Below are 26402 nucleotides of genomic sequence, written 5' to 3'. Positions count from 1 at the left end.
AGTTCCAATGTGTTTTTTAAAAAAAATGTTAATCATCAAAAGACAGACTACTTGTTGAATATTTACTATTCTATTACTATTTTATTGCATACAATTAATATTATTTCCATTACTTTTGTTGGTTCCTTATTTCTATCACAATAACATGACAAACACAACATTTCTGGGTATGCCAATTCTCAGCCCGGGCAAGTTAAAGGGGTATGCCACTATTTTGGGGCTTATTTCAGTTAAAATCGTTGGGCAGGGTTTATAAAGGTGGCAAAGTGTCTTATTTTTCATGTTAAGCATGCTACAATGCTACACGGATACATTGACTTTCACTAGCTTAGCGACATATTCCCTCTTTTAACTTGTCTTAAAGCAAGACAACGCTTAACATGAAAAATAAGACACTTTGCCACCTTTATAAACCCTGCCCAACGATTTTAACTGTAATAAGCCCCAAAATAGTGGCATACCCCTTTAAGAGAATAGGAGGTTAAACCCTGTGTGTGCTGTGTAAACTGTGTGTCCTTGCTTGTTTCAATATGTCTCAATATGTGTTAATAATGCTCTAGAAATCCATTGCAACAGTCGCTTCTATGCAATGAAAAGGCATGATTTCACAACTAAACGTTTGCCTTCTTCAGGCTGGGGCATGCCGCTGTTGCTGCTTGAAATCACTGCACTGGAATTACACAGTGGGTCCTCAGGATTACTGTCTCATGACGTTGCTGTTAAAATGAAACCAAATGAGTGATGTCGTTCCCTTCTTTGAGGCCACACACACAAAAACTCCACCACGATATTAGGCTGAATGTTCTGAATCCGGCAGCAGGAAGAGAAGAGATGTACAGTTCAAACTGCTCTGGGTAGATGTATTGGCCATCTAATGCATGACTATTCGCCCCAGTGTATGATGTCATATATTTCTGTAATTAATTATCGAATTGTCAAACTCTTGAGGAGTATGGGAAATGCTTTAGGCCTACGTACTAGGAAACACCTTTGTCCTACTACAGCATACTGCCCTTCCTTATTCTTGGATACTGGACGTTTTTGAGTCATGTAAAATGCTATGTCTGGGTTGACTATACATTCTCATCACAGATTTTTCTCCTTCTTTGGGATGTTGATTGGGAAAAACCCTCAGTGGTAGGCTACAAAGGTTCCCCACCTCTCATTGTCCTCACACCTGGAAAGACACCTGGGGCCTATACAAAGAAGCTGGTTCAGGAGTAAACCAGGTTAAGTTAAGAGGTAAATCATCTAATAGAAGAGCATGGCGTTCTCATGAGGACTCGTATGTAATGCATACAGTTATCCATAATAGGTTTTGTTTCATTTTAAAGGTTTTATTCTGTAAATATTTGAGCTAGGTACTAGCAAGACAGTTAGAAGAAGTTACCCTTTGGAAATAATAATATTCTCAGTGGCAACATGACCTCAATCCTGAAACACAGTTGTGTAAATGAAATAAAGTTTAAGTAGCCATAACCATTACACGGTATGTGCACATAGAAGGTTTAAAATGTATGAAACAGGACATTATATGGATTAAGGCAACAACACACATAACTTAAAGTGTGCACTAACAGGTAGCCTATTACCAAAGGAGAAGAATTTCCCCTCTGAACCAATCATGCTTTTTCACATCCAACCACTGACCCTAAATTGAGGAAGTGTTCACAATCAAAAAGTTTAGAGACAAACTGCTTGAGTGAGATTCGTCTGCCAGCACTGACGGGAGCAGGAGGACATTTTTTGTACTTAAAAGAGCACAGGTAGGATAGCTTCATCTGTTCTGTTTTTAGGTTATAAAATATAACTTGTGACAAACAAAACAAAAAAACAACCTCTGTGCAGTGAGTTTGTCCAGCTAACTCAGTGCTGTGTGGTCCGGATCAAATTGGTTAACAAATTCTATTGGGGCTGCTTGATAAGTTCAGGCCATCTGACATAATGTGTGTTTCAAAGGAAACACTTCATAGCACAACACAACACATAGCTTATGTCATCTCTGTATGTTTAACTGACCCCTACTTAACTTGGAAAAGCAGTGATATAGTATCTGTGTACCAGTAGGACTACAAATTGAGTTGTTTACAATATCTCCAAAAGGAAGTGCAAATAAAATGTATTCATTTCCTATGAATATCTTACATTTCCTTACACATGTTACATCGGAAAGACGTAAACTAGATTGAGGCACTTCCTGAGCTTCTCATGTTTCCTGTGTGAGAATCTTCACTTTCAATGCATTCTAGACGGCATATGGCTTTCCCCCTGCCACACAAGAAGTCAACAAGAAGTCTTTCAAATGATCTGCAGTGTTACCATGTGATTATGAGTAAATGTATTCTCTCATAGAAACCAGTTAAAATTTGACTTTACATCATTATTTCTATACTGCAGTGCCAGTTTCTACCGTTGTAAACTAATTCACAGTCAGATCGACTGTGGACTGTGGACTTTACACCGAGGTGTAAAACTGAAAATGATCTGTGTCATTTGTTCCTTCTTGTCGACCACACAGTAGGCTAAGTCTCGTGGGCCCATTGGTCTGGTGACGTGTGTACAGTAACACAGTAAGGTACGATTATTATTTCCATTTCTTCCCATTTTCTCTTTTTCCTTTTTAATATGTAACTGTTCTCATTTTTTGTCCATACGCTTCAAAGATACTGCCGTACCTTCTTTGGCCTTTTTTCACAGGCCATTTTATTTATTGTTGTTTCTTTTTGTATCACCTTTTAGAATGACTGAAAGACTGGCTAACCACATTACTCTTACAGGAGTTTTTATCCAAAGCAATTTACAATAGGACACACAGAGTGTGAGGAGATACAGACTTGTACCTGCAACATATAGGCCTACAGATACAGACTTCCACAAGATATACATGTGCATACAACATATAAACAACAACCAATAGTATTCTGTGTTGTTTATATGTTCTATGCACTTGTTTATTAATATATTATTTCCTCGGCTTCACCTCAGTGTTAATAGTTTAGGTGTTTGGATCCCTAATAAAACAGAATGGCAGACACTGATCTTTTGTTACCTCATGAGGACCCGGAGCAACCTCTCCCCTCGCCCTCAGCCTGTGACAAGGCACAACAAACACAGCAGCCCCCCCCTTACAGCCCAGCGCCGCCCCCCTATGCTGCCCAGCCCTCGCCTAGCCCTCACTTCCCTGCACCAGAGCCTGGTTTCACTGGAGGCTATCAGAGCACCTCAGCAGAATATCCAGGTGAGGATCATACAAATTGATGTTGATGATGTTCTTCCCAATAAATGGTGTCTGTGATGCACTGTGCAGACACTGGCATCAGTGTGGCACAGGAACCATGAACCGAGCGAAAACATTTCCTGTTTTTTTTGTTGTTTTTTTTGTAGTGGGTGAAAGTGACGGGCCTGTTGTGTCTGGCTTTGACGACAAAACAATTCGACAAGCATTCATCAGAAAAGTAAGGCCTACCATGTTCAACTTCAGAATTGCTCATGATGTCTCACAGATGGCTGGTTTTGCAGAGCTGATGTGTAGTACTGTAATCTTCACATTTCACTTTGCATCACAACATGTAAACCAAATTGCAAACTGACAGTCAACATGGTCTGACAAAAACAACATGAAAATAAGATATTTCAAGGGCTCAAACCTTACAATCACAACACACGTTCGTGATGTTCCACTGTGTACACTGCACAGGATGTTTATCTGATGTTGCTGCAAGATATCATTTGATTTTCATTTGATAGTCACAAACAGCTCAAACTGAACTTGAGCTGCCTTCTCACACAGACAGTGTGGTAATCTGCAAAAATGAAAATTGACAGACTGCACAGCAACCGCATGCAAAGATGCCAGGACAATGTTTACTGGCCATGTGTATAGCAATACTGTGACACACAATAAAAGGTGCCAATTAACTGTGTATGTATGCATGTATCTCATATCTCTGGCATCACTTCATAACCTGTGCTGTGCTGGCTAGAGAGAGAGAGAGAGAGAGAGAGAGAGAGAGAGAGAGAGAGAGAGAGAGAGAGAGAAATACTCACCATTCAATATACTTGTCATCGCTTTGGCCTCAAGTGCTGCTTTATCTGTTATATAATTGTCTCTCTTTCTGTCTGTCAGAGTTCTTTTAGTGTATTTATATAGTTGTTTTTTTTAATTGCATTGTAAGTAGTATTTGTTGTTTTTATAGTAGCTGAGTCTACATCATTTACTATACATTGTGCTGTGTGCACTTTTAAGGTGATGCTTTAAATCTCATTACTATGATTATAGTAAAGACTTTCTATTCTATTCTATTTTATTCTGTTCTATTCTACTCTACTCTGTTCTACAGGTGTTCTGCGTGGTGACTGTTCAGCTGGTCTTCACCTTCAGTGTGGTGTGTGTGTTCACCTTCTCCAGCGCGGTGCAGGATGCTGTATTGAAGAACATCTGGATTTTCTACAGCTCCTTGATAGTCTACCTGGTGTCCGCCATGTGCCTCATCTGCTGCAGGTCCCTCAGCAGGCTCCATCCATGGAACCTCGTGGCCCTGGTGAGTCAGGTAGCGGTAGAATAGTGTTTCTCAATGGGGGTTCTACAGCGCCCCCAGGAGGCATTTGCGGTGGCGCGGGGGTGGGGGGCGGGGGCATTATTCAATTTTTTTTAATACTAAGGGGGGAGTTGGCAGGCTTGTGATGAGGTCAAGGGGCGTTGGGAGGCTTATGATGAGGTCCAGTGGTGTTTTTTTGTGTGTTGAGAACCAATATGGCAGAGGTTGAGAAGGAAGATCTTGCACTACATCCCAGGTTAAGGAGCAGGACAAAGTCTGATTCAAGTTTTAGAGTCGCGAGTCAGCACACTTGAAATCTTTTTTGTGTGTGTGATTGTGATTGATTCCATGGCAAAACTGGGTTTTTTTTTTGCCATGGAATAAAACACAAAATTCAGATAGTGGTGGACTACATGGCTTAAAGGAACATATATGATTTTCACATATTTGCAGTATTTCCCAGCATTAGGCTATTCATGAATGTGCATATAATTTTTGTCTATGTGTTTCCATTGCCTAGTTTAACAGTATAGCCAAATTAAGCGTAGCAATGCAAGTCTATGGGGGCAAACAAAATATCATCAAATGTTCTTATGAAGTGCTTAAAAATTAATGTAAAATTCACCATAGTGCAAAACAGCTATTTAATCCTGTCCTGTCTGGCTTGATGCTAATGCCCCCATTCACTTCCAGTGATTAATAATTCTGATCCAATAAATCTAATTACTGAAAAAACTGAGAAGAAAATGATATGCACATTCATGAATAATGCTTGAAAATACTGCAAATATGTGAAAATCAAAAAAAGGGTGGACTGTTAAGACTGTGGTTATTGGCTGGCTGGCAGCCTGTTCCAAACATTTCATTAGCCAACTGTACATGCTCTCTGTTTGACTTTTTGCCTTTTCTCTGTTTCTCTGTCTCTCTCTCTCCCTCTCTCTCTCTCTCACACACACACACACACACACACACACACACACACACACACACACACACACACACACACACACACACACACACACACACACACACACACACACACACACACGATTAGCTTATTTGGGAGGACCAATAGTTATTGAGAAAACAATACAGCGCCCCAAACAATGTTAAAGAAGCAATAAGGTGTCTTTAAATACCAAAATTAGAGTGGTCTACAGCCTCTTCAAGGATACAAGTGGCATCTCCTTCTCCATATTTGCAAACTGCCAATAACTGCAGAAAGTGAGCAATACTTAGCTAGCTGCTTTGCTTTTTTCTTATTTAAGCACACAGCCCATGAACTCTCACACACAGCCCATGAACATGACCTAAGCTACCATAGATGAGTGCCACCATGGATGTTTTGAAGCCTCTCTCTCTCTCACACACACACACACACACACACACACACACACACACACACACACACACACACACACACACACACACACACACACACACACACACTGCATCAGCCAACTGATTAAACACTTTGTCAGTGGTATACTTTCCTTTTCACAGTGATGTAATCAGGCCATGGGTCCTGTGATTATCTTCTTGAGAAATTTGCAATTTGATGCGAGCTAAACTGATTGATTTTATCTGCACAACCACCAGTTATGCTTACAACATTAAAAATAATTATTCTACATATCATTTCATTTTCTAGGGTGTGATCACAGTCAGTCTCTCGTACATGGTGGGCACGGTGGCCTCAATGTACAACACCCCTGCTGTCATCATTGCCATGGGTTCCACTCTGGCCATCTCTGTTGGCGTCATAGCCTTCTCAGCACAGGTAGGGTCTCCTATCTGTTCCCAAATGCACTTAATCACTACTATAATCTGCACTTTTGTACCCAAGGTAGGCCTAGGTTCAATTCAAATTCAATTCAATGTCCCCTTTCGAAACTACTACCAAAAGTATGTCATTTGCTCACCCATCATGATCAGAATTAGGTGTCCTTGGTGAGCAAATACTTTTTGTAATATAGTGTATGTTCCGTTTGCGCATGCCACCCAGACTAAAGTGGACTTCACCGTCTGCAACGGATTGCTGTTTGCACTGGCACTGAACGTTGTGATGTTGGGATTCTTCAGCATCTTTTTCTACTCCAAAATGCTGCAGGTGTTCTATGGCTTTCTTGGAGCCATACTGTTCTCAATGGTAAGTGCCACTCCAGTGATCAATGTTAATGTGTCTTTCATAACTTCAAAACTTGTGTTTTTTCGCTTTTGTTTTAGTTTTTTTTTACTGTGTTGTGATAAGGATCCCCTGGGTATGGACTAAAAAATAACCTAAAAATTGAAATCATTCTTTCCTGTGAGCTCTGTCCTCATGACGTGAGTCTCAACGTTGTGAATACCAAGAGCCTTACCTCTGAAGCAAGAGGACACAGGAAAGGACAGGAGACTGACTTGCAACCCTTATCCAATCCTTTCAGTACATAGCAAAGCATAACCTCTCATACACTGTTATTTTCCCTGTGTCTTAGTAGGAAACTATACCGGTGTTTGAAGACAGACTAATCGCGTATAAATCCAAATCAAGTCAAGATGAAAAGTGAAGAGCGTGTGTGTGCATGCACCTGTGTGCACATGTGCATGGTTTTCCTTTCCCCAACCCGTTATTTGCATTTCATTGGTGCAGTTCCTGGTGGTGGATTGCCAGCTTGTGATGGGGAGAGCAACGTATGCCCTGAGCCCAGAGGAGCACGTGTTCGCCGCCCTCAACATATACCTGGACATGATCAATATCTTCCTCTACATACTGATGATCTTTGGCGGAGGCAGGAAATGAAGTATGTTGTGTGGCGTCAAAAAACGATACATAAACTGCTTCTCATCTTGGATTGTGAATAGTTGGTCCACTGTGCCAAATGTGTTTATTCTTAAGCTGACATTTTTGTGGAGTTATTTTTAGATGCGTCCCAGAGGGTATGTCTGTCCGTCTGAAACGCATTCTTTAAATTGTAATTCCTTCCTATGTCCACAAGGCGGCAGATTTTTTGGCCTGGAGCTCCCAGGTCCCCTCTGCATAGACGGACGCATCTTTGTCCGCCTGCTGGATTTGTTCTTTTTTTCGTGTCAGGTGAATGAAAGATTTAAGGGTAGCTTTGAGGAATTACTAACTAAAGAAACCTAGCCAATGTTTAAAATATACACCTCAAAATGGAAAATGTGAAATTATAAGCCACTGTAAATAGACACAACCAAGGTCAAGGTTTGGGGAACCGATGATTATAATTTGTAATGCAAGCATTTAGTGCTTATTCAAGTCACCGAGTTAAGAAATAATTACCATTCACTTGTTTATGTAACCAAAGAAAACTCAATATTCTTATTTCAAGTGTTATGTGCATGGTTTGTTTCGTTTGGAACTGATGTATTCGTAGTTTTGTATAAAGATATATAGCACAAGAAGCACACATACTATAAGCAACTAACTAGCAAAACAAAAATAAACAAAATGGAAACACATAGGTTCTGTTTATTGCAAGAAAAAAATCCTTTAATATGTAAACAAACAACTATACTAACTGAAAACATATGAGCTGTACACATTCTTTTTTTTACAAAACCATTCATATACCCCCTCGCAAAATGACAAGAACAATCACCTAGTAGTGCATAATGGTATTTGTTAATTCATTAACTCGAAGGCAGATGTATGACGTTCACTATGTCTAAGTGTTGAATCAATTCTTCATGTTTTCTTTCATTTCAGACATGTAAAAGTTTTTTTCCTTTTACCTGACATGTTTTGACGGTGAAACTTCCGTCTTCATGTGTGTGTCTCTGTGCGCGTGTTACAGTTTTTCTCGATTGCTTACACACAATTTTCGGAATCAGTTCTCGAATTCTCAAAACTCTACACACAAATCTCCAAACCTCTCACGCAACGGGCAGAACTCTTCACTTCCTCTGAAAAATGCACGTCTTGTCTCAAAACGACGTACTCTCTTCTAAAAATGTCATGTTGTTCTCAAATGACACACACAAGCAGTCATTTCAATACACTCTTATGTGAACCATTGAACACTAATATGCACAAGGTAAAAACTCTATTCTCAACTTGACACACAGTAGAAACTTATTTTCTTCACTGTTCTACTTACTAAAGAGGGTATTTTTCTGTAGTAAAATACTGAAATATTGTTTTTAGACTCTATATTTTACATATTTTTCTGACATTTTTAAAAAAAATGTACTAATTTATTGTAAAATATTGGGTAACCACATGAAAGTGATCTCTTGTATAACAGATTTTGGAGTTCAAAAACTAAACAAATGTGTTTTCTCACTGCATCCACTCATGTTTTCATCAATATCACATGCAATGTGTGTCCTTATGGGGTGATGATTTCAGATTGTAAACCGGTATGAAGAGAGTTTGCCCATCTGATGAGGAAGTGAACATAGGATGGCCGTTGATTTTAGTATTTTGAATGGCAGTGTGTTCAATCCAGAGAATTGTGTGTAGTGGTTTGAAAAGAGTGTTTTAAAACTGAAATGTGAGTGTAAAGAAGGAATTGTGCGTAGTGTTCAGTGACATTGGTTAAGGGAGTTGGGAAATGGGTGTGTGGAGGCACTTGTGTGGAAGCAATCGAGAAAAACTGTAAGGCAGAAGTTTCACCGTCAAAACATGTCAGGTAAAACAGGAAAAAAAAAAAAACATTTTAAAAAGGCATTTTTTATTTCAAACTTCTGCACCTCTTTCGCAATTCAGGTGCAACCACATCACCATAACGACTGATAGTTGAACCGCACCCTCAGCAGGTACCGCATGCGTGTCTGAGCAGGATTGTAAACAATGTACTCGTTGTACAGTAGGCTGTAGCCTCCACCCTGCCCCACACTCGTCTTTACAGGAGGACCCATGGGCACCGTGGTGCCATTCCTGAGGGAGAGAGAGACAGAGATTTTAATGAAGACAATAAGGATAGGACAGAGGTTACATACAGTGAGGAGAATAAGTATTTGATTCCTTGCTGATTTTGTTGGTTTGCCCACTAATAAAGACATGATCATTCTATAATATTAATGATAAAATGTATTCTAATATGGAGAGACAGAATATCAAAAAGAAAATCCAGAAAATAACTTTGAAGAATATATTTTAATTGATTTGTATTCCATTGAGGAAAATAAGTATTTGACCCCTCTAGTCAAAGAAGACAAAATACTTGGTGGCAAAGCCCTTGTTTTCTCATTCAGAGGTCAGATGTTTCTTTAAGTTAATGAAAATGTTTGTGGATATGTTAGAAATGATTTTGTCCACTTTTCTTTGCAGATCATCTCTAAATCATTTAAGTTGTATGACTGTAGCTTGACAAATGGGAGCTTTTGTTCCCTTCACATGATTATTATAGGGTTAATGTTTGGAAACTGTCTAGGCCACTTCATGACCTTAATGTGCTTCTGCTTGAGCTACTCTTTCGTTGCTTGGGCTGTATGTTATGGATTATTATCATATTGGGAGGCCAATCCATGACCCACCTTCAGTCTAGTGTTGGTGGGAAAGAGGTTGGCATGCAGCATTGTACGTTTACATGTCTCCCTTCATCCATTCCTTGACGATGTGAAGTTGTCCTGTGTCTTGGCCAGACAAACAACCTCAAAACATAATGTTACCACTTTCATGTATGATGTTGGAGAAGGTGTTGTTCTTGGGATCGTAGGCAGCATTTCTCTTCCTCCAAACACATCGAGTTGTGTTAATGCCAAACAGTTTGATTTTGGTGTTATCTGATTCCAGCACCTCCCAATCATATCCTAATCCAGTTTGATGTTCATTGGAAAACTTCAGGTGAGCCTGAACAGGTTCCTTCTGAAGCAGGGGTACCATACATGCACTGCAGGATTTTAATCTGTTGTGGTATCAAGTGTTTCCAATAGTTTTCTTAGTGATTGAGGTCCCAGCTGCCTTGAGATAATTTCCTAGCTCCTCCCATACAGTTTTAAGGTGCTTTTTTCTGGTTATTAAATTCCCACAAGGTCAAATCTTGTATGGAACCACATACAGGCCTAAGATTGATGATTGATGATCATTTTGTATGTCCTAAAATTGGGAAGAAATGCACCAACAGCTTGCTCCTTAATATCTAGGAGCCCATTTCAGCCTTGTTGAGTTCTAAAATCTTGTCCCTGACATCCTTTGACAGCTTTTTGGTCTGTCCCATGTTGGCGAGTTTAGTTTGATTGATTGACTGATTCTATGGGCGGATTCTGCAGATTCAATGTGTCTTTTGTGCAGGTTACTATTAACAGGTGTGTTCAATTCAGATAACAAGTTGATTGGAAGTGCCATTTGATCTGCGGGATCAGAACTCTTAATGGTTGGCAGGGGATCAAATACTTATTTCCCTCAATGAAATATAAATCAATTAATATATATTCTTTAGAGTTAATTTCTGGATTTTCTTTTTGATATTCTGTCTCATCATATTATAATACATATTATCATTAACATGAAAGACTGGTCATGTCTTTATTAGTGGGCAAACCAACAAAATCAGCAAGGGATCAAATGCTTATTCTCCTCACTGTAACTAATAAGTGACTGAAGCAACAACTTGGTGTCACTACATTGATGTGTGAAATACAACACATGGCCAAGGTCTCTTATACAGTAGGGCTGACATCCTTCATGGTTGCCAGCATCACACATCAGGCGACAAGACCAACACCGCAGAACTTCCCAGGTGAAAAACCCATATACTTAAAGTGTACTTTTTTTGACCGTACTTAGTACAAAGTGTACTATTTTCGGCGATTTAAAGTGCGCTTCATTGCACTATTAGTGCGCTGAAGCACTACTAAAGCAGTACTTCAGCACACTTGCAGCACACTGAGGATGCTAAATTGGCACCGCTTTTGGACAACTTTAAGTGCACTACAAGCATACTTTTGAAAGTATGCTCCAAACACGCTTGTCATGCATTCGTATGGCATTAATAGTGTGCTTGAGTACACTTCTATAACATTTTATTGTTACTAGAAGTACAATAAAAGTATATTAACTTCATGCTTCTTTGGACTACATTGGAACATTTTAAGTATGTAAAAAGTATATCATATTAAGTATTGTAAATATATAACAGGTATGCTTGAAGTATATTTACAGTACACTCCCAAGTACAACGAATAATATAAATGTAATACATGTAATCCATGCTGGTTCTCAGAGCTTGTACATTACACACAGCCACATGTCACAGTAGTGATACAGTATACATGCCTAGCACGACTGACATTTACAATCATTGCATTGTTACAGAGATTTCAGATACACATTTCACTTTATTTCATTCTTGTTCCACCTTCCTGTAGTTGATCATTTGAATTGATCACAAATGGTGACCCTTGATTCTTTGTTTGAACAACTAGTTCCAACTTACCTCTCACCATGATATCATGGGAAGTGTGAGTCTATATACAGTCCCAGGAAAAAGTTTGTACACCCTTTGAAATGTCTTACATTTCTGTCAAAATTGATCATAAAACATGGTCTGATCTTCCGATCTTCTTGGAAATCTCACGAAGGAACAACCAGAGTCTGCTTTAATTAATTCCACCCAAACATTTACATGTTATCATATTTTTATTGGTCATAAGGCCATAACATTCACAGGAGAGAAGGGCATAAGTAAGTACACCCTTGCATTAAGTAGGTTTTAACCCTCAGTTAGTGCAATAACATCAACCAGACTTGTCCTGTAGTTGCAGATCAGATTAACAAAACAATCTGTTTGTATCTTGTCTCCCTCTCCTTTAGGGAACTGCCTCTCGTCAGCAAGGTTTGTTGGATGTCTGGAGTGCATAGCTTTCTTGACTTCATGCCATATAATCTCAATTGTTTTTTGTCAGGGCTTTGACTGGGCTATTTCACAATGTGTATTTCATTATTATGAAGCCATTCTAAAGTCGATTTGCTTCTAAAGTATGGGTTGTTGTCACATTTCAGGACCCATACTCTTGTGTGCTTCAACTGTGTGACAGACTTCCTCACGTTTTTTTTCTGTAAAATATCACAATAAACTTGAGTTCATTGTTCCACTGATAATAGCAAACTGTCAAGGGCCTGAGGCAGCAAGGTAGCCGCATATAATGATGCTCCCGCCACCATACTCAGAAGAGGAGATGTAACCAAGAATAGCTAAAAATGGGATTCATTCTGCCATCTAAAATTAATGGGGTTTCTGTCCAAAAAAATATTGCTGCACCTTTGAGGTTTGCGAAAAAGCATGTATATGCTTCATAGAATTACTGCAAAATATTCTGTAGACCAACGTTGAAACCAAAGTTGAATTGTTCAGGGGAACACACAATGTCATGTTTGGAGGAGAACTGGAGAACCACACCTTCACCAAAACATCATCTGCACCTTTGATTATGGTGGCGGGAGCATCATTATATGCGGCTACCTTGCTGCCTCAGGCCCTTTTCAGTTTGCTATTATCAGTGGAACAATGAACTCAGAAGTTTATCGAGATATTTTACAGAAAAAAAGTGAGGTAGTCTGTCACACAGTTGAAGCACACAAGAGGATGGGTGCTGAAATGTGACAACAACCCATACTTTAGAAGCAAATCGACTTTAGAATGGCTTCATAATAATGAAATACACATTCTGGAATAGCCCAGTCAAAGCCCTGACAAAAAAAAGGCATGAAGTCAAGAAAGCTATGCACTCCAGACATCCCACAAACCTTGCTGACGAGAGGCAGTTTTCTAAAGAAGAGGGAGACCAGATACATCCAGATTATTTGGTTAATCTGATCTGCAACTACAGGAAACATGTGGTTGAGGTTATTGCGACTAACTTAGGGTTAACACCTATTGAATGCAAGGGTGTACTTACTTATGCCTTGCTGTCCTGTGAATGTTTGCATCTTATGGCCAATGAAAATATGAAAACTTGTAAATATTTGGGTTGAATTAGTTAAAGCAGACTCTGGTTGTTCCTTCTTGTGATTTCCGGGAAGATCAGACCATGTTTTATGACCAATTTTGACAGAAAGGTAAAACATTTCAAAGGATGTACAAACTTTTTCCTGGGACTGTATACCAGAACATATACGTGACCATCATAATGACGGTGGGAACATGGCCATTTTTTGTGTACCACTTTAAAATGTTAAAACTCCTACAATAAATGCAGAATATAACAATGAGTAATATTTTCATGCAAACCAAACATATTCCTTAGAGGTAAATGGATTTCTGTTTGAGAAATGTAGCTCCAAGAAGTGCATTGCATGATGGTACATGCATGATGATGCATGATGGGTAAATGCACTTTGTGTAAGCACACTTTGAATATATTTGGATGAAGCACAATCATGGTGCACTTAGAAAAAGTATACTTCCAATATGTTAAAGTGATTTACTTTAAAGCGCACTATAGAAAATCACACTTCGAAGTCACTTGGGTGAAGTATAATCAAAGTGCACTTAAAAAAAGTGCAATTGCAATATGTTATTAAAAAATATACTTTTAGTAAGTTCACTATTAGAACACTATTAGTATATTCCTCTAAATACACTTTAGCCAAACATCTTCTAAGTGCACTTTATGTATGGTTCGCAAAGTGTACTTTCTTTGAGAGCAACTTAATTACATCTAATTTTAAGTACACTTTAAATAAGCATATTGTAAACATACTTTTTCTTAGCACAAAAAGTGTGAGTGCGCTTTTAACATGCTAAGTACACTTCAGTCGTGCTTTTATTGTACTAAATTGAACCACTTTTTCACCTGGGTTACTGGGAATAAAGAATGGTGGAGGGAGGCTGCACTTACATGGTGACAGAGTTCTGTGGGTTAGGGGAGGTCTGCCCCAGTCCCTTGGTGCTGTGCTTCCCTGGGGGTAGCCTATTAGCATTGTAATCAGCAGCCAGCAGCTCGTTACAGTCACCCAGAGCAACCTGAGACCGCAAAAACCACATAAAAAGTTACATTGAGCCAACACAATTGGTGCCCTCACAGGAGCCACATGTTGTTGATTACATTAATAAAGAAGAATGGTACTGAGAAAAAAGCCAGAAACAAAAATGTACACCAAGGTAAGAAAGTGCTCCAGGTCGGTACACACCTCACTGAGCAAGAGGATGCCGACATTATTCTTCTGGTTGGTGAAGCAGTAGTTGGCACTTTTGGACGACATGTCAGCAAAATAAATCCCCTTGCCAAACTAGAAGGGAATTGGAACAGAAAAACAGGAAGTTGGTGGTTAAAACCAAATTAAGAGTGGTGGTACAAACAAACACACAAATACTCACTGAAGTAAAGAGTGTACACACACACACACACACACACACACACACACACACACACACACACACACACACACACACACACACACACACACACACACACACACACACCCCTCACCATGTAGCCAGTGACTGGAGCCTCAGGAGGGGCCACACGCAGCCCCTGGCTCAGGATGCCCACCCAGTTAGAGAGACGAGAGCCATGCCACAGCAACATCCTGCACAGGAGAAAACACACACACACACACACAGACTTGAACATGTGTTGGAATGCAGTGTTTCGTGAATAATGGCATTGTTGATGGCCTCACACCATCATAACTGGCAGCATGATGGCAAGTAAGAGAGTAGCATGTGCCATCTGACAGAGACAAAGGCCTTCTCTATAATAGGGCAGAGGGAGAACTGTGGTGAGATGCACTTCAACACTGGTGGCGTTTATGATTGTATTTCTTACAAGAGAGATTTTGTCTATCCTTAATGTGAGTGTGTGTGAGTGTGAGTGTGAGTGTGTGTGTGAGTGTGAGAGAGAGAGAGAGAGAGAGAGAGAGAGAGAGAGAGAGAGAGGCAACTGGTTGGCACCTGTTGTGCATCCCAGAGAGGAAGTGGTCGCTCTCTCCTGCCCGGTCCACAGCGAACATGTCGAGCACAGTCATGGTGTAGTCAGTGTGAGTGGGCGCATGAGTGGACTGCAGATACTTCTCGATCACCTGATGGGGTCAGTCAAACAAGCCATGGTCAGTCAAGACAGAAAAAGAAAGACACGGACAGAGATTTTTAGCAAAGCTCTTAAACCACAGCCAGAAGAGGGCAGCATAATTTAATAACGGTAATTACCAGATCATGTGAGTGAGTGAGTAAGGAAGAGGGTCAGAGAGAGAGAGAGAGAGAGAGAGAGAGAGAGAGAGAGAGCGCACAAGGTCTGCACCACAAACCAATAAGGAGTGCAGTGAGACTGAGTTAAGGAGAGGAAAAGGGGGAAAAACAAAACGCAGTGCAGTGTGGGAGCTGACCTGGAATTCCTGGCTGTCTGAGGAGAGTGGCTGCAGGTCACAGTGGAGGGAGCTGTACTGCATGTCCAGCGGATGCTCCGTGCTGCTGGTGCTGGACTCCACCATCTTCACCGCGATCTGGATGTCACTCAGAGCCTGCAGAACAGAGAAGAAACATGCTTACAAAAATCATAAGTGGCTAGTTGGAATAAGAATTGTAACACGCACCCACGCACTCTGTGCAGCCCTTGTGAGTATTTTGAATACAGAAGACAGGCCTGGTGGTGTTGTGGATCCTTGTTAGACCCACTTGCAACATACAAAAAAACAGAAAAGTTGTTGACAAGGGGACATTTAAATCAGAGGAGCGCATCACCTGCTGTGAGGCCTCTGTAAGGAGGGCAAGCAAGCAGATATCACACTAGCCTTGAAACAATGTTGTCCGAACGGGAAGACAATTATCCAAAGCATTGGGCCAAGTATCCAAAACTTAACATACGGGTACCATCTGGGTTGGCAAATTTCTAGTTGTGATAAAACTGCCTACACATGCCCAGATTATGTCTAGATATTGTAGACCTCAGATTGGTAGCTTTTGATCTGATGAGTCATCCTCACCAAATTAATTACCCCACCGCATGAAGTAAATAACATTCTAGACACCCAGTACATCCTCCTGGTTGAACCCATGGTTATGACAACTTGTCAATGTTGTATAATATCAAGCTGTCATGTAGGTCACATGATGTATGCATCATGTCATTGTTGAAGTCATCCTTCTCAGTGCAATGAACAACAATGAACAGCGCCCCCTGTGTTCGGTCCCAGTATCTGGTTTGGCCCATGGACTATAAAGGGGTCACACCAGTCAATATTGGTTCCTCATCTTATGCTACTGTATATGTACCTGTCTGTGTGTGTGTGTGTGTGTGTGTGTGTGTGTGTGCAGAAGTGGGGCGAGGCCACACAGTATGGAACTTGTGATCCCCGCCCATCTTTTTTCAATGGATACTCTACCCTGGCTATTTCTCTGGACTATGCTCAGTGACTTCTGACACTCCTGTACATTTTTTCACTTTTGACTGCTCTGTGCTCCTTGCCATTTAGCTATGGCACCTGTGATGAATTGCTATCTGCTATATGCTACCTCTCATCACCAACTGCAGCTCTGTGTGTGTGTGTGTGTGTGTGTGTGTGTGTGTGTGTGTGTGTGTGTGTGTGTGTGTGTGTGTGTGTGTGTGTGTGTGTGTGTGTGTGTCTACACCGCATTCCACATTATTACGCAAATGACATTTTTCGCTGTTTCCCCAAATAATCAATACAAATGACAGTCGTCATAATTTTCAAGTCATCAGCCATTAGAGTACAATTAAAGCGTTTTTGAATGAACCTACCAATGATAACGGTATTTTTTAAAATATTAAAAAACTTAAAATGCCCAAAATGCTCTGTTCCAAATTATTACGCAAAACAGTTTTGTAGTGTTGTTATCCAAATTTCTTTCTTTTTTTCCCATTTACATCAAAACAGTGGGCATTTGGTACCATCTAAATTACATTTCAATGTTCAAAACTTGGTTATAAGCTGTAACTGGAATGCTGCATTTAACATTGAAGTCAATGGCAGGGCATTGCATGGGAATTGTGGAAGCCCAGATATCCTTGATGCTTTGCTCTCAGCTGTTTTTGTTTGTTTGGTCTGGTGACCCACACTTCACCCATCAATATACCCGTAGATTTCCCTGCCACGTTTAGGTGCTATGTTGCCACTGGGACACATTATCGAGAATAACTCCATAAATTACCATAGCTATGCGGATGATACCCAGCTCTACTTATCTATGTCCCCAAATGACTATACCCCCCTTGAATCACTCTATCATTGCATGGACCAAATTAACAAATGGATGTCTCACAATTTCCTCCAGCTGAACACAGATAAAACTGAAGTAATTATATTTGGGAAAAGAGAGGAGAGACAAAAGATTGCTACTATCCTTGAAACGAAGGGACTGAAAGCAAGGGAAACAGTTAAAAATCTTGGGGTCCTCATTGACAGTGACCTAAACTTCAACAGTCACATGAAAGCTATTACTAAGTCTGCATTTTATCACATAAAAAACGTCTCTAAATTTAGGGGCCTGATGTCTAAACATGATCTGGAGAAGCTAATACATGCCTTTATTTCTAGTAAAGTTGATTACTGTAACAGTCTTTTTACTGGCCTCCCCAATAAAACCATTAAACAGCTTCAACTTGTACAAAACGCAGCTGCAAGGGTTCTTACAAAGACAAGGAAGTTCGACCACATTACTCCAATTTTAAGATCGCTGCATTGGCTCCCAGTAAGCTACAGAATTGATTTTAAGGCTATGCTACTTGTGTTAAATCACTAAATGGAATGGGACCCACATATCTACTGGATATGTTTCAGCTGTATGCACCAACTAGGTCACTAAGGTCAACGGAGAAGAATTTGCTGGTGATTCCAAAAGTCAAAACAAAGTGTGGAGAGACAGTCTTTAGCTTCTATGCCTCAAAGCTTTTGGAACCAGCTTCCAGATGACGTAAAAAATGCACCCACTATTGATAGCTTTAAATCTAGACTCAAGACAAAGCTGTTCTCAGATGCTTTCCCCTAGCTTAAATTACTTATTCTTATTATTTTTTATTTTTTATTTAATTTGTTTCATTTTATTTTATTTTATTATTATTTTTACCTTATGTTTTATCTTAATGTTTTTAAATGCTTTTTGACTCTAATTCATTTCCTTCTTTCTTCCCTGTTTCCTTTCATTTACATTTGTTAACTTTGTGAAGCACATTGAGTTGCACCTGTGTATGAAATGCGCTATATAAATAAACTTGCCTTGCCTTGCCTTGCCTTGCCTTTGAAGGTGATGACGTTCTAACTCACCAGACATAACATCCCATTCGTTTTCAATGGGGTTTTATGTCTGGTGAGTTAGAATGTCGATACCACCAAAGCACCTACAGGTGGCATAGAAATCTACGGGTATATTGAAGAGTGAAGTGTGGGTCACCAGACCAAACAAACAAAAACAGTTGAGAGCAAAGCATCAAGGATATCTGGGCTTCCATAACTCCCATACAATGCCCTGCCATTGACTTCAATGTTAAACGCAGCATTCCAGTTAGTAAGAAAAAGAGCTTATCACCAAGTATTGAACATTGAAATGTAATTTAGAAGGTACCAAATTCCAACTGTTTTGATGTAAATTGGAAATTTGGATTACAACACTACAAAACTATTTTGCTTAATAATGTGGAACAGAGCATTTTAAGTTTTTTATTATTTAAAAAAAATACAGATGTCATTGGAAGGTTCATTCAAAAACTTTTTAATTGTACTCTAATGACTGATGACTTGAAAATTATGATGACTGTCATTTGTATTGATTATTTGGGGAAACCGCGAAAAATGTCATTTGCGTAATAATGTGGAATGCGGTGTATGTGGGTGACTGTATGTGTGTGTGATCTGCCTTTGGCTGAATGTATGCAAGAGTGAGCTAATGGTTAATATATGTGTTATGATGTGTGTAATGTCTTGTGTATTCTGTATTTATGCATGTATGCAATTGGCCACCTTCATTTCCCTCAGGATCAATAAATGTTACGCTTCTCTACTCTACTGGAACAGGAAGTGTCTGTGCTTCTCACAGATCCTTTTCGTGGAGACAAGACACAGACGCAATCTGTCCAAACCCAAAATTGAGTGGCTGAAATTCCATGGATGTAATGTGAGCATGCAGTTTTACCTCAAAATGCTGGTTACTCTTAACTGGCATGACAAGTGTCATAACAGTCAAAACGGTGTCATGACAGTCATGGATGAGTCAGTGTGATAAATAATGTTTCATAGTCATGAAAAGTTAACATTGTTTGGGCTGTCTTTACCAAAACCGAATGTCACTTAATGATAACTCATAAAATATATATGAATACTCAATAAAATGTTTGACATTGACCATGTTCATGACTGTCTTATGACACTGTTATGACACCGTCATGCCACACATATGACGCCGGCGTCAAGTTAAGTGTTAACAAAATCCCTTACCTCTAACAATGCTATTTTCTCCTTCAGCTCCTCTTCCGTGCGGATCACGGGGGGCGTGCGTAACCTAAAGGGTTAATCGTTTAGAGTCAGTTACAAACAGGTCAGTTGGCTACAGGAGCTCCCATCCCAAAAAAGTTTTAGGAAAAGTGACTTCAGTCAGCTGTGTCATGTAATGTAAAAACATTTTCAAGCTTGTTATATTTCAGAATGGAAAGTTGGTGGCATTTTACCCAAAGTCATGGGGAATGCGGGTGTAGAACTGATTACAGGCCTCTAGCAGATCTCTGTTACTGCCCTTCTTCTTCAAGCACTCTTCAATCTTCTTCAGGGAGGCGTATCCTGCAGTGATTTGCTCTGTTGTCAGCTTACCTATGAGGAGGCAAAGAGCATAACATATTAGTTGTTCATTATAAAACAAACATAATCCATCACAGTACGCAAAAAATCCAAGTACCGTATATTTAAATGGACGTATGTGTGTGTGTGTGTGTGTGTGTGTGTGTGTGTGTGTGTGTGTGTGTGTGTGTGCGCGCGCGCACGCTTTGGGGGTTAGGGGCATCCTTAATGTTTATTCTCCATCTTTGGAATATAGTACCTAAAACAGCTGAATTTCCCTTTTTTATTCGCCATGACAATGGGTATTGCATTTAGGCTTCTCTGCCGTTACAAGTTTAACCCGGCATCACATGGAAGAGACATCCATTTTTAAGGTGTGTTCTGTGGTTAAACTGGTTGGTGGCTGTTTTGTTTATAGAGATAACCTTGTGAGACAAGAGCTCTTTGACCTTTACATATAGTATTCAAAGGACATGCAAATACTACCAAATGTATTGTTTAATAACAATAACAAAGATAATAATTTCTTCATGCCGCGACTACATCGCAAGGAGGCAACCCAATAGCCGAGCAAGACACAGAGGTGGGCTGTACAGCAGTCCAGTCACAACACAGAGCAACTTCATAGATCATTAAAGCTTACAGTTATTATAGCGTCTTTGAGGACGAGAGTGACCTGATTTGGTGTTGCGATGCAATGGTCGTGTTGCTTACTAGTGGACCATCAGCCTTAGACATACCCAGAGGTGCTTTTCGTGTGTCAAACTTCATCTCCAGGACACACTCCTCCATGGCCTTCAGGTCACAAATGAGCTCCATGAGGCTTTGCACTTTGATGTTCAGCTTGGAGACTTTCTTCTGGGCAGGAGCATCCATCTCATCCTTCACTTTGGCCTCCTCCTGTTGACGAACAGCATTCAAATGCTAACCATTTAGAAACTTAGTAGCTGGCCTATGGGAAATTGCATTGCAACCAAGTAAGTTGCTAACTAAGTTAGCAACGACACTGTCGAGAACGGCACCCCTGGATTCGAAAGTCATGTGTCTGAGGTGGTCTATAGATTGGTAAAATTGGATGAAAAAAATAAAGAGTAACTCCAAGTCATTCTTATTTACATGATTTGATTATTCAGCAGTAGTACACAAATGTACTGTGGAACAGTGATTAAAAGACCAATTCCGATTACGTGTTTCAGTTCTTACCTTGTCCGCAGCGTTGTAGTCCATAAATATCATATCGTACTTCCCAGGAATTTTTTCAAAGTTTGCTCTGCTTTCCCATTCATTCTTTGTTTTATCCGCAAACCTATCATGAAATTTTTTTTTTTAATTTTTTTAAAAGATTTTTTAAAATGTTACATAATGTTTAAACCCCTTCACAAACTCAAGGTCATAAGAGTGGGCAAAAGCCAATCAAAACTCTTACTTTTTCTTGAACACATCCTTCGCTTTTGCCAGGTCCCCACCACATGCCACCAAGCTGTTTTGTCCAACTTTACCCACTGAAACCAGAAGACAATTTAAATTCTTCTCAGCACTACCTTCCTTTCTAACCTTACTTTGAAAGCAGAGCATTCACAGATACATGCACTCCTTGTTCTCAGAGAAGCAGAAACCTGCATGTGTCAAGTGCTATTATAATATGTCATCTGTTATTACAACAATACCTGTAGTAATCAAACTTAATCATGCAGTATGTGTTCTCACCTCTGCCCCATCTCATCCACACACTGTATGTTTTGGAATTGTCGTCCTGCAACAGCTGGATCAGGTAGTATTTGTTGTTGTTGAATTGTAAATTGGTCTGTGAAGTTGGTATGCAAAACAGTGTGTTTAGTCACCATGTTCCCCTTTTAGTGAAACCCCATCAAATATGAGCTTTTCCTTCACTTTGCACTCACTTGATTAAGCATGACGTCGTATACCTCATTTCCTTCATTGTACACGTGAGCCTGTGACATTTTGAAAGAAACAAAAAAAATGTTCATCACACGTCCCACTCCCTTCCTGTCAACTCTCCACTGCCCTGTCAATAAAGGCAACCACCTCCGCAGAAAGAAAAAAAAGTCCCAGATTTGCTCACCTTTCCTAATTTGGCCTTGCATTCAGTGTCCACCGGGGCTTTACCCTTCATCACCACAGTCTTCACTACCTCTGTGTTACAAAGAAGCATACAGCATTTTATGAAACACGCCATACATTCATACACCACACATTCAAACACCATACATTCATAAAATCTGTAGCATACATTAGTGTTCTGGTGAACCAGTAAATAGTATTGTAAATGTACTGTCAAATACACATGGGTTTCCCGTTTGTAAACAATTCCCTCTTCAACCTCTCTATTGTTGGAATTGGAAACTGCTGTCACTCAAAAAATGGGTTCACATGGTTGTCTGCTTAGCATCTTGCCCCTCCTCACAACACGAATGTTTGTAAACGAAAACCCATGTATAGTGCAAGGCTTTCAAGGTTTTTTGTTTAGTCTGAAAACACACAGTGTCGAACCTTTCACTGATGTCATTAGGTTTGCACCACAAAAAAAACGTTGAGTGCTTCAGACATGTTTGGCTTTGTCTTTTACACGTGGACCAGACAAAATATTTGAGTGTAACTAAAGTCCTTGGCTGTGAGCATCACAAAGCTTTGAGCGCAAGTTTCGTCCTCATTCCACTGATTTAACATGTTCAGTGTGTCAATGTATTCCTGTGCATTTTCTCATTTGTGTTGCCAGCAGTGTTGGTTAATATGGTTTTAGAGGTTGCAATTGTGAACCCACTCACTGTTCCGGTCATTCGCAGCACTAGTAAATTACTGAAATCACCCGTTTCAAGTGCCCAACTAGGGCCTTGAAACAGGCGAGTTCACTACTTAGCTGGTGCTGTAAATGGCTGGAACAACTAGTGGGTGCAGGATTGTAACTTTTGACACCGGATTACCCAACAGTGGCTGCCAGTGTGTACACGTTGAGCCCTTCCGAACACTCATTCCAATCGAAGGGCAACATCCAGACCCGAATTAACACACAGGCTAGATATGGCTGCAGCCTAGGGGCCCCCACCAGCCAGTGGGCCCCTGATTCCCCAAAAGTTAAAATCGCAGAATTGTGACAAGATGCAATATATTTTTTTTAATTATACCTGTATCTATCATGTTTAGGACAGTTGGTAGACATATTATCCTGAATTCCCACCTCCTAATTATTACACTGTCTACGTACATTTTGTGTGTGAAATTTGTCTTCTGAGCAGCCCCAGGCCATCTTAATCTGTCCCTGGCAACATCCATCCTACAAACCCCAACTCCGGTGAACTTGGGACGTTTGGTAAACAGTGAATAAAATCAAAATGCTCTCATTTTCAAAACATTCAATCTATTCATTAGATGGAGAATAGTGAAAAGACAACATATTAAGTGTTAAAACCGAGAAAAAATATTATTTTGGGGGACATATGTACTCATTTCTGATTTGATAAATCCAACACGTCTCAAATAAGTTGGGACGGGGATCAGTGAAATTTAGTAAACATCCATATAAGATAAAACAACAAAGAAGAACATTTCAAAATGAATTGTACTGACGGACAATATAGGTGTCCAGGTATAAGATCATCACAGAGAGGCTGAGTCACTCAGAATTAAAGGTGCAAAGGGAATAATTACCATAGTTATTACATACATTTTTGAATTCCCTTTGATTTACCACGATTGAGTGTATGTAAGACATATTTTTGTTACTAAAACCATTGTATAGGTTCATGACATCATGAAATATATATTGGCTGTAGTCTCACTCTAGCACTCCAGGAATTAGAGCTATTGAAAATTGACCATATTAAGAATGCTTAATGCGTGCAAATGATACAGGGGTGTAACATTCTCCTAAGCACCTGAGCTCACTTGAAATAGACCCAGAAGACATGGGAAACTGTCCTTTGCTTACAGAAGTCAGCAGAAGTTGTAGAAGTCCATTCTTTTTGACAATAATAGAGCGTTGCACATCCTCTGCTACAGTGAAAATGGACCATCCAACTTGTGTTAGTGCTAGCTTCAAAAGTCAGCCTCCATGATGGCATGCGGGTGCAGTAGTGCATTGGTTAAGATGTTCTCACCCATCTGTAGAGTTAAATACAGTGCTGAATGGTATAAATGGGTTTTAAACAGCATGAAAAGCCACTCATGCATTATATTTTGAAGGGAGATCTTCGATTACTGCCACATAGTAAGGTCAAATTGTATTCTCTACTATGTTTTAACAGTTTGGCTCCATCATAAGGACCAGCAGGTGATAAAATGGTGGGCTTTTGGTCAAGACCTGTCACACTGTAAGCACTACAGAAAGGAAAACATTGCAAAACATGACAAGGAATACACCCACCATTTAAGCTGGTGAAATCATGTCCAAGATAGGAATTAACACTGTTTTTTATATAAAATCATCTCATCGGTTAATGTATTTAACTGTTAAGCGTTGTCTTTTGTTTTGCTTTTAGTCTTCCTCGAGATTTGCTGCCATTTATTGTCCCCGTCCCAACTCTTTTGAGACGTGTTGGATTTATCAAATTAGAAATGAGTACATATGTCCCCCAAAACAATATTTTTTCTCGGTTTTAACACTTAATATGTTGTCTTTTCACTATTCTCCATCTAATGAATAGATTGAATGTTTTGAAAATGATGGCATTTTGATTTTATTCACTGTTTACCAAACGTCCCAACTTCACCGGAGTTGGGGTTTGTATTTTCAATAGGTGATGTGCCTTTCAGTTACAAACTAACAGTGGAGAAAAAAAGTTCAGTGTGGAGTCACTACATATGAGATTCATCATGATATTGACAGCTGCAAAAAAGTTTAGATTTCCCACAAGTATTGTATGTCATGCACAAACATAGAGCCTGAAAATAGGCTGTTCTCACCTTTCGTTTCAGTTTCACACTCATCCTTGGGAGCTTTTTGGCTCTTTCCACCTCGTTTTTTCTTGGCAACAGGTTGTTCAGCTTCCTCCGTCTCCTCAGTTTTAACGTGGTTTCCATTCTGTACATCACCCCCAGCCAGAATTTCTGAGAGGAATTAAACATATTTGTCATAACATACCTCATGCAGGGCAGGCATCTCAAAGCACCAACATCTGGCACACCAACTGGCCCCTGTGTGTGTGCAGCCTTACCAGGTTTAATAGGCTGAGAACGAATAGTCCTCTTGTACTTGGACACTAGGTTGGTTTGAACCATTTTGACGAGGTCGGCCTCATAACGACCACCAGGCACATGAGTTAACGCGACTAGAGTCTGGCCTGCCTTGACTGCAGCATCCAGCTGGCTACAGACAGCAGGTGGATAGGGCTCCCACTGCCCATCATCTCCCTCCCACTGCCATACAGCTGTAGAGAGAGGTGCATAGAGGTGGCAGATGTAAACACAAACAATGAGTCAGTACTTCTCTTTTACAGAATGTCTTCACCACTTAGCTTGGAAGAATACTATTTTATTGAACAAACACCGGTATAGGGGCCTACCATTGACCTCAATTAGCCTTCTTCACTACCTGCCAGTCAAATAGGTGGCAGCCTGCCACCTATTTGAAATAAGAACTGAATAGACTATGACTTGGGTATTCAAATAACAATATATTGCCGAGACTAAATTAGAAAAACAACACCCAAACTGATATAGACATGCAAATGGTCGCATTATGAATGTATCAGAGAAAGGCATCCAAACAACTTTCTACCTGGCATATCTGTCCCGTTTTGAGGTTGAGGTTCGTTCTTTGCACGGGCGCTCCTTGTTCTTCTCATACCTCCGTGAGAATGTCGATTAAGTACAAAGTCAACCGTGAATGTGTAAGTATTCAGAACAAACAATGGTAGCCTAAAGACATTAAAATTGAGTAATGTAGTCTGTTTGAAGTAGGCTATTCTATAATGGCTGTAGAAGGCTGGCAGCCGCTTCTTGAAAACAAAGACTGCGATCAGAGAGGCGCGCAAATGACGTCATATAACTTTTGACCATCTAACTACAAAAGTACAACTTTTATCCTTTCACAAACTCTTTCAAGAAGTCGTAACAATGAGGATGTTTTTTGTTACATCTGGTCTAAGCCCCGTATTTTACATTGCCGTAAAAAGCTAAAAGATTCCTACATCCGTTTCAGGACGGAACTATTTTTACGACGTACAACCTCCGGCATG

General features: G+C 40.0%; 2 protein-coding genes across 10 annotated transcripts; one reads left to right on the top strand and one right to left on the bottom strand.

Annotated features, from left to right (window-relative positions):
* Window positions 1–461: 461 nt before the first annotated feature.
* si:ch211-284o19.8 (protein lifeguard 1) lies at window positions 462–8000 on the top strand. 9 transcript variants are annotated; one of them, XM_063218480.1, is made up of 8 exons: window positions 463–1766; window positions 2519–2570; window positions 3024–3238; window positions 3385–3455; window positions 4341–4541; window positions 6190–6318; window positions 6544–6687; window positions 7171–8000. In XM_063218480.1, exons 3-8 carry the CDS (start codon window positions 3025–3027, stop codon window positions 7318–7320), a joined length of 909 nt encoding a protein of 302 aa, XP_063074550.1. In that variant the 5' UTR covers window positions 463–1766; window positions 2519–2570; window position 3024; the 3' UTR covers window positions 7321–8000. The 9 variants fall into 9 exon arrangements, with proteins under 9 accessions (XP_063074554.1, XP_063074553.1, XP_063074552.1 ...); XM_063218477.1 differs by having other exon boundaries at window positions 2519–2575; XM_063218478.1 differs by having other exon boundaries at window positions 2519–2575; window positions 2995–3238.
* On the bottom strand, window positions 7991–26318 carry parp2 (poly (ADP-ribose) polymerase 2). Its single transcript, XM_063218471.1, has 17 exons — window positions 25943–26318; window positions 25380–25592; window positions 25129–25272; window positions 22292–22362; window positions 22110–22160; window positions 21916–22012; window positions 21635–21710; window positions 21412–21514; window positions 20949–21108; window positions 20103–20241; window positions 19873–19936; window positions 15811–15945; window positions 15380–15507; window positions 14916–15015; window positions 14617–14715; window positions 14325–14449; window positions 7991–9420 (listed from the first exon to the last, which is right to left on the bottom strand). The coding sequence occupies exons 1-17, from the start codon at window positions 26007–26009 to the stop codon at window positions 9261–9263; spliced, it is 1932 nt and encodes a 643-aa protein (XP_063074541.1). The 5' UTR covers window positions 26010–26318; the 3' UTR covers window positions 7991–9260.
* Window positions 26319–26402: the final 84 nt, after the last annotated feature.

The sequence above is a fragment of the Engraulis encrasicolus genome, chromosome 16 (genome assembly GCF_034702125.1).
Source record: "Engraulis encrasicolus isolate BLACKSEA-1 chromosome 16, IST_EnEncr_1.0, whole genome shotgun sequence".
In the NCBI taxonomy this organism is placed as follows: Eukaryota; Metazoa; Chordata; class Actinopteri; order Clupeiformes; family Engraulidae; genus Engraulis; species Engraulis encrasicolus.
This window is presented reverse-complemented; position numbering and strand designations above follow the sequence as displayed.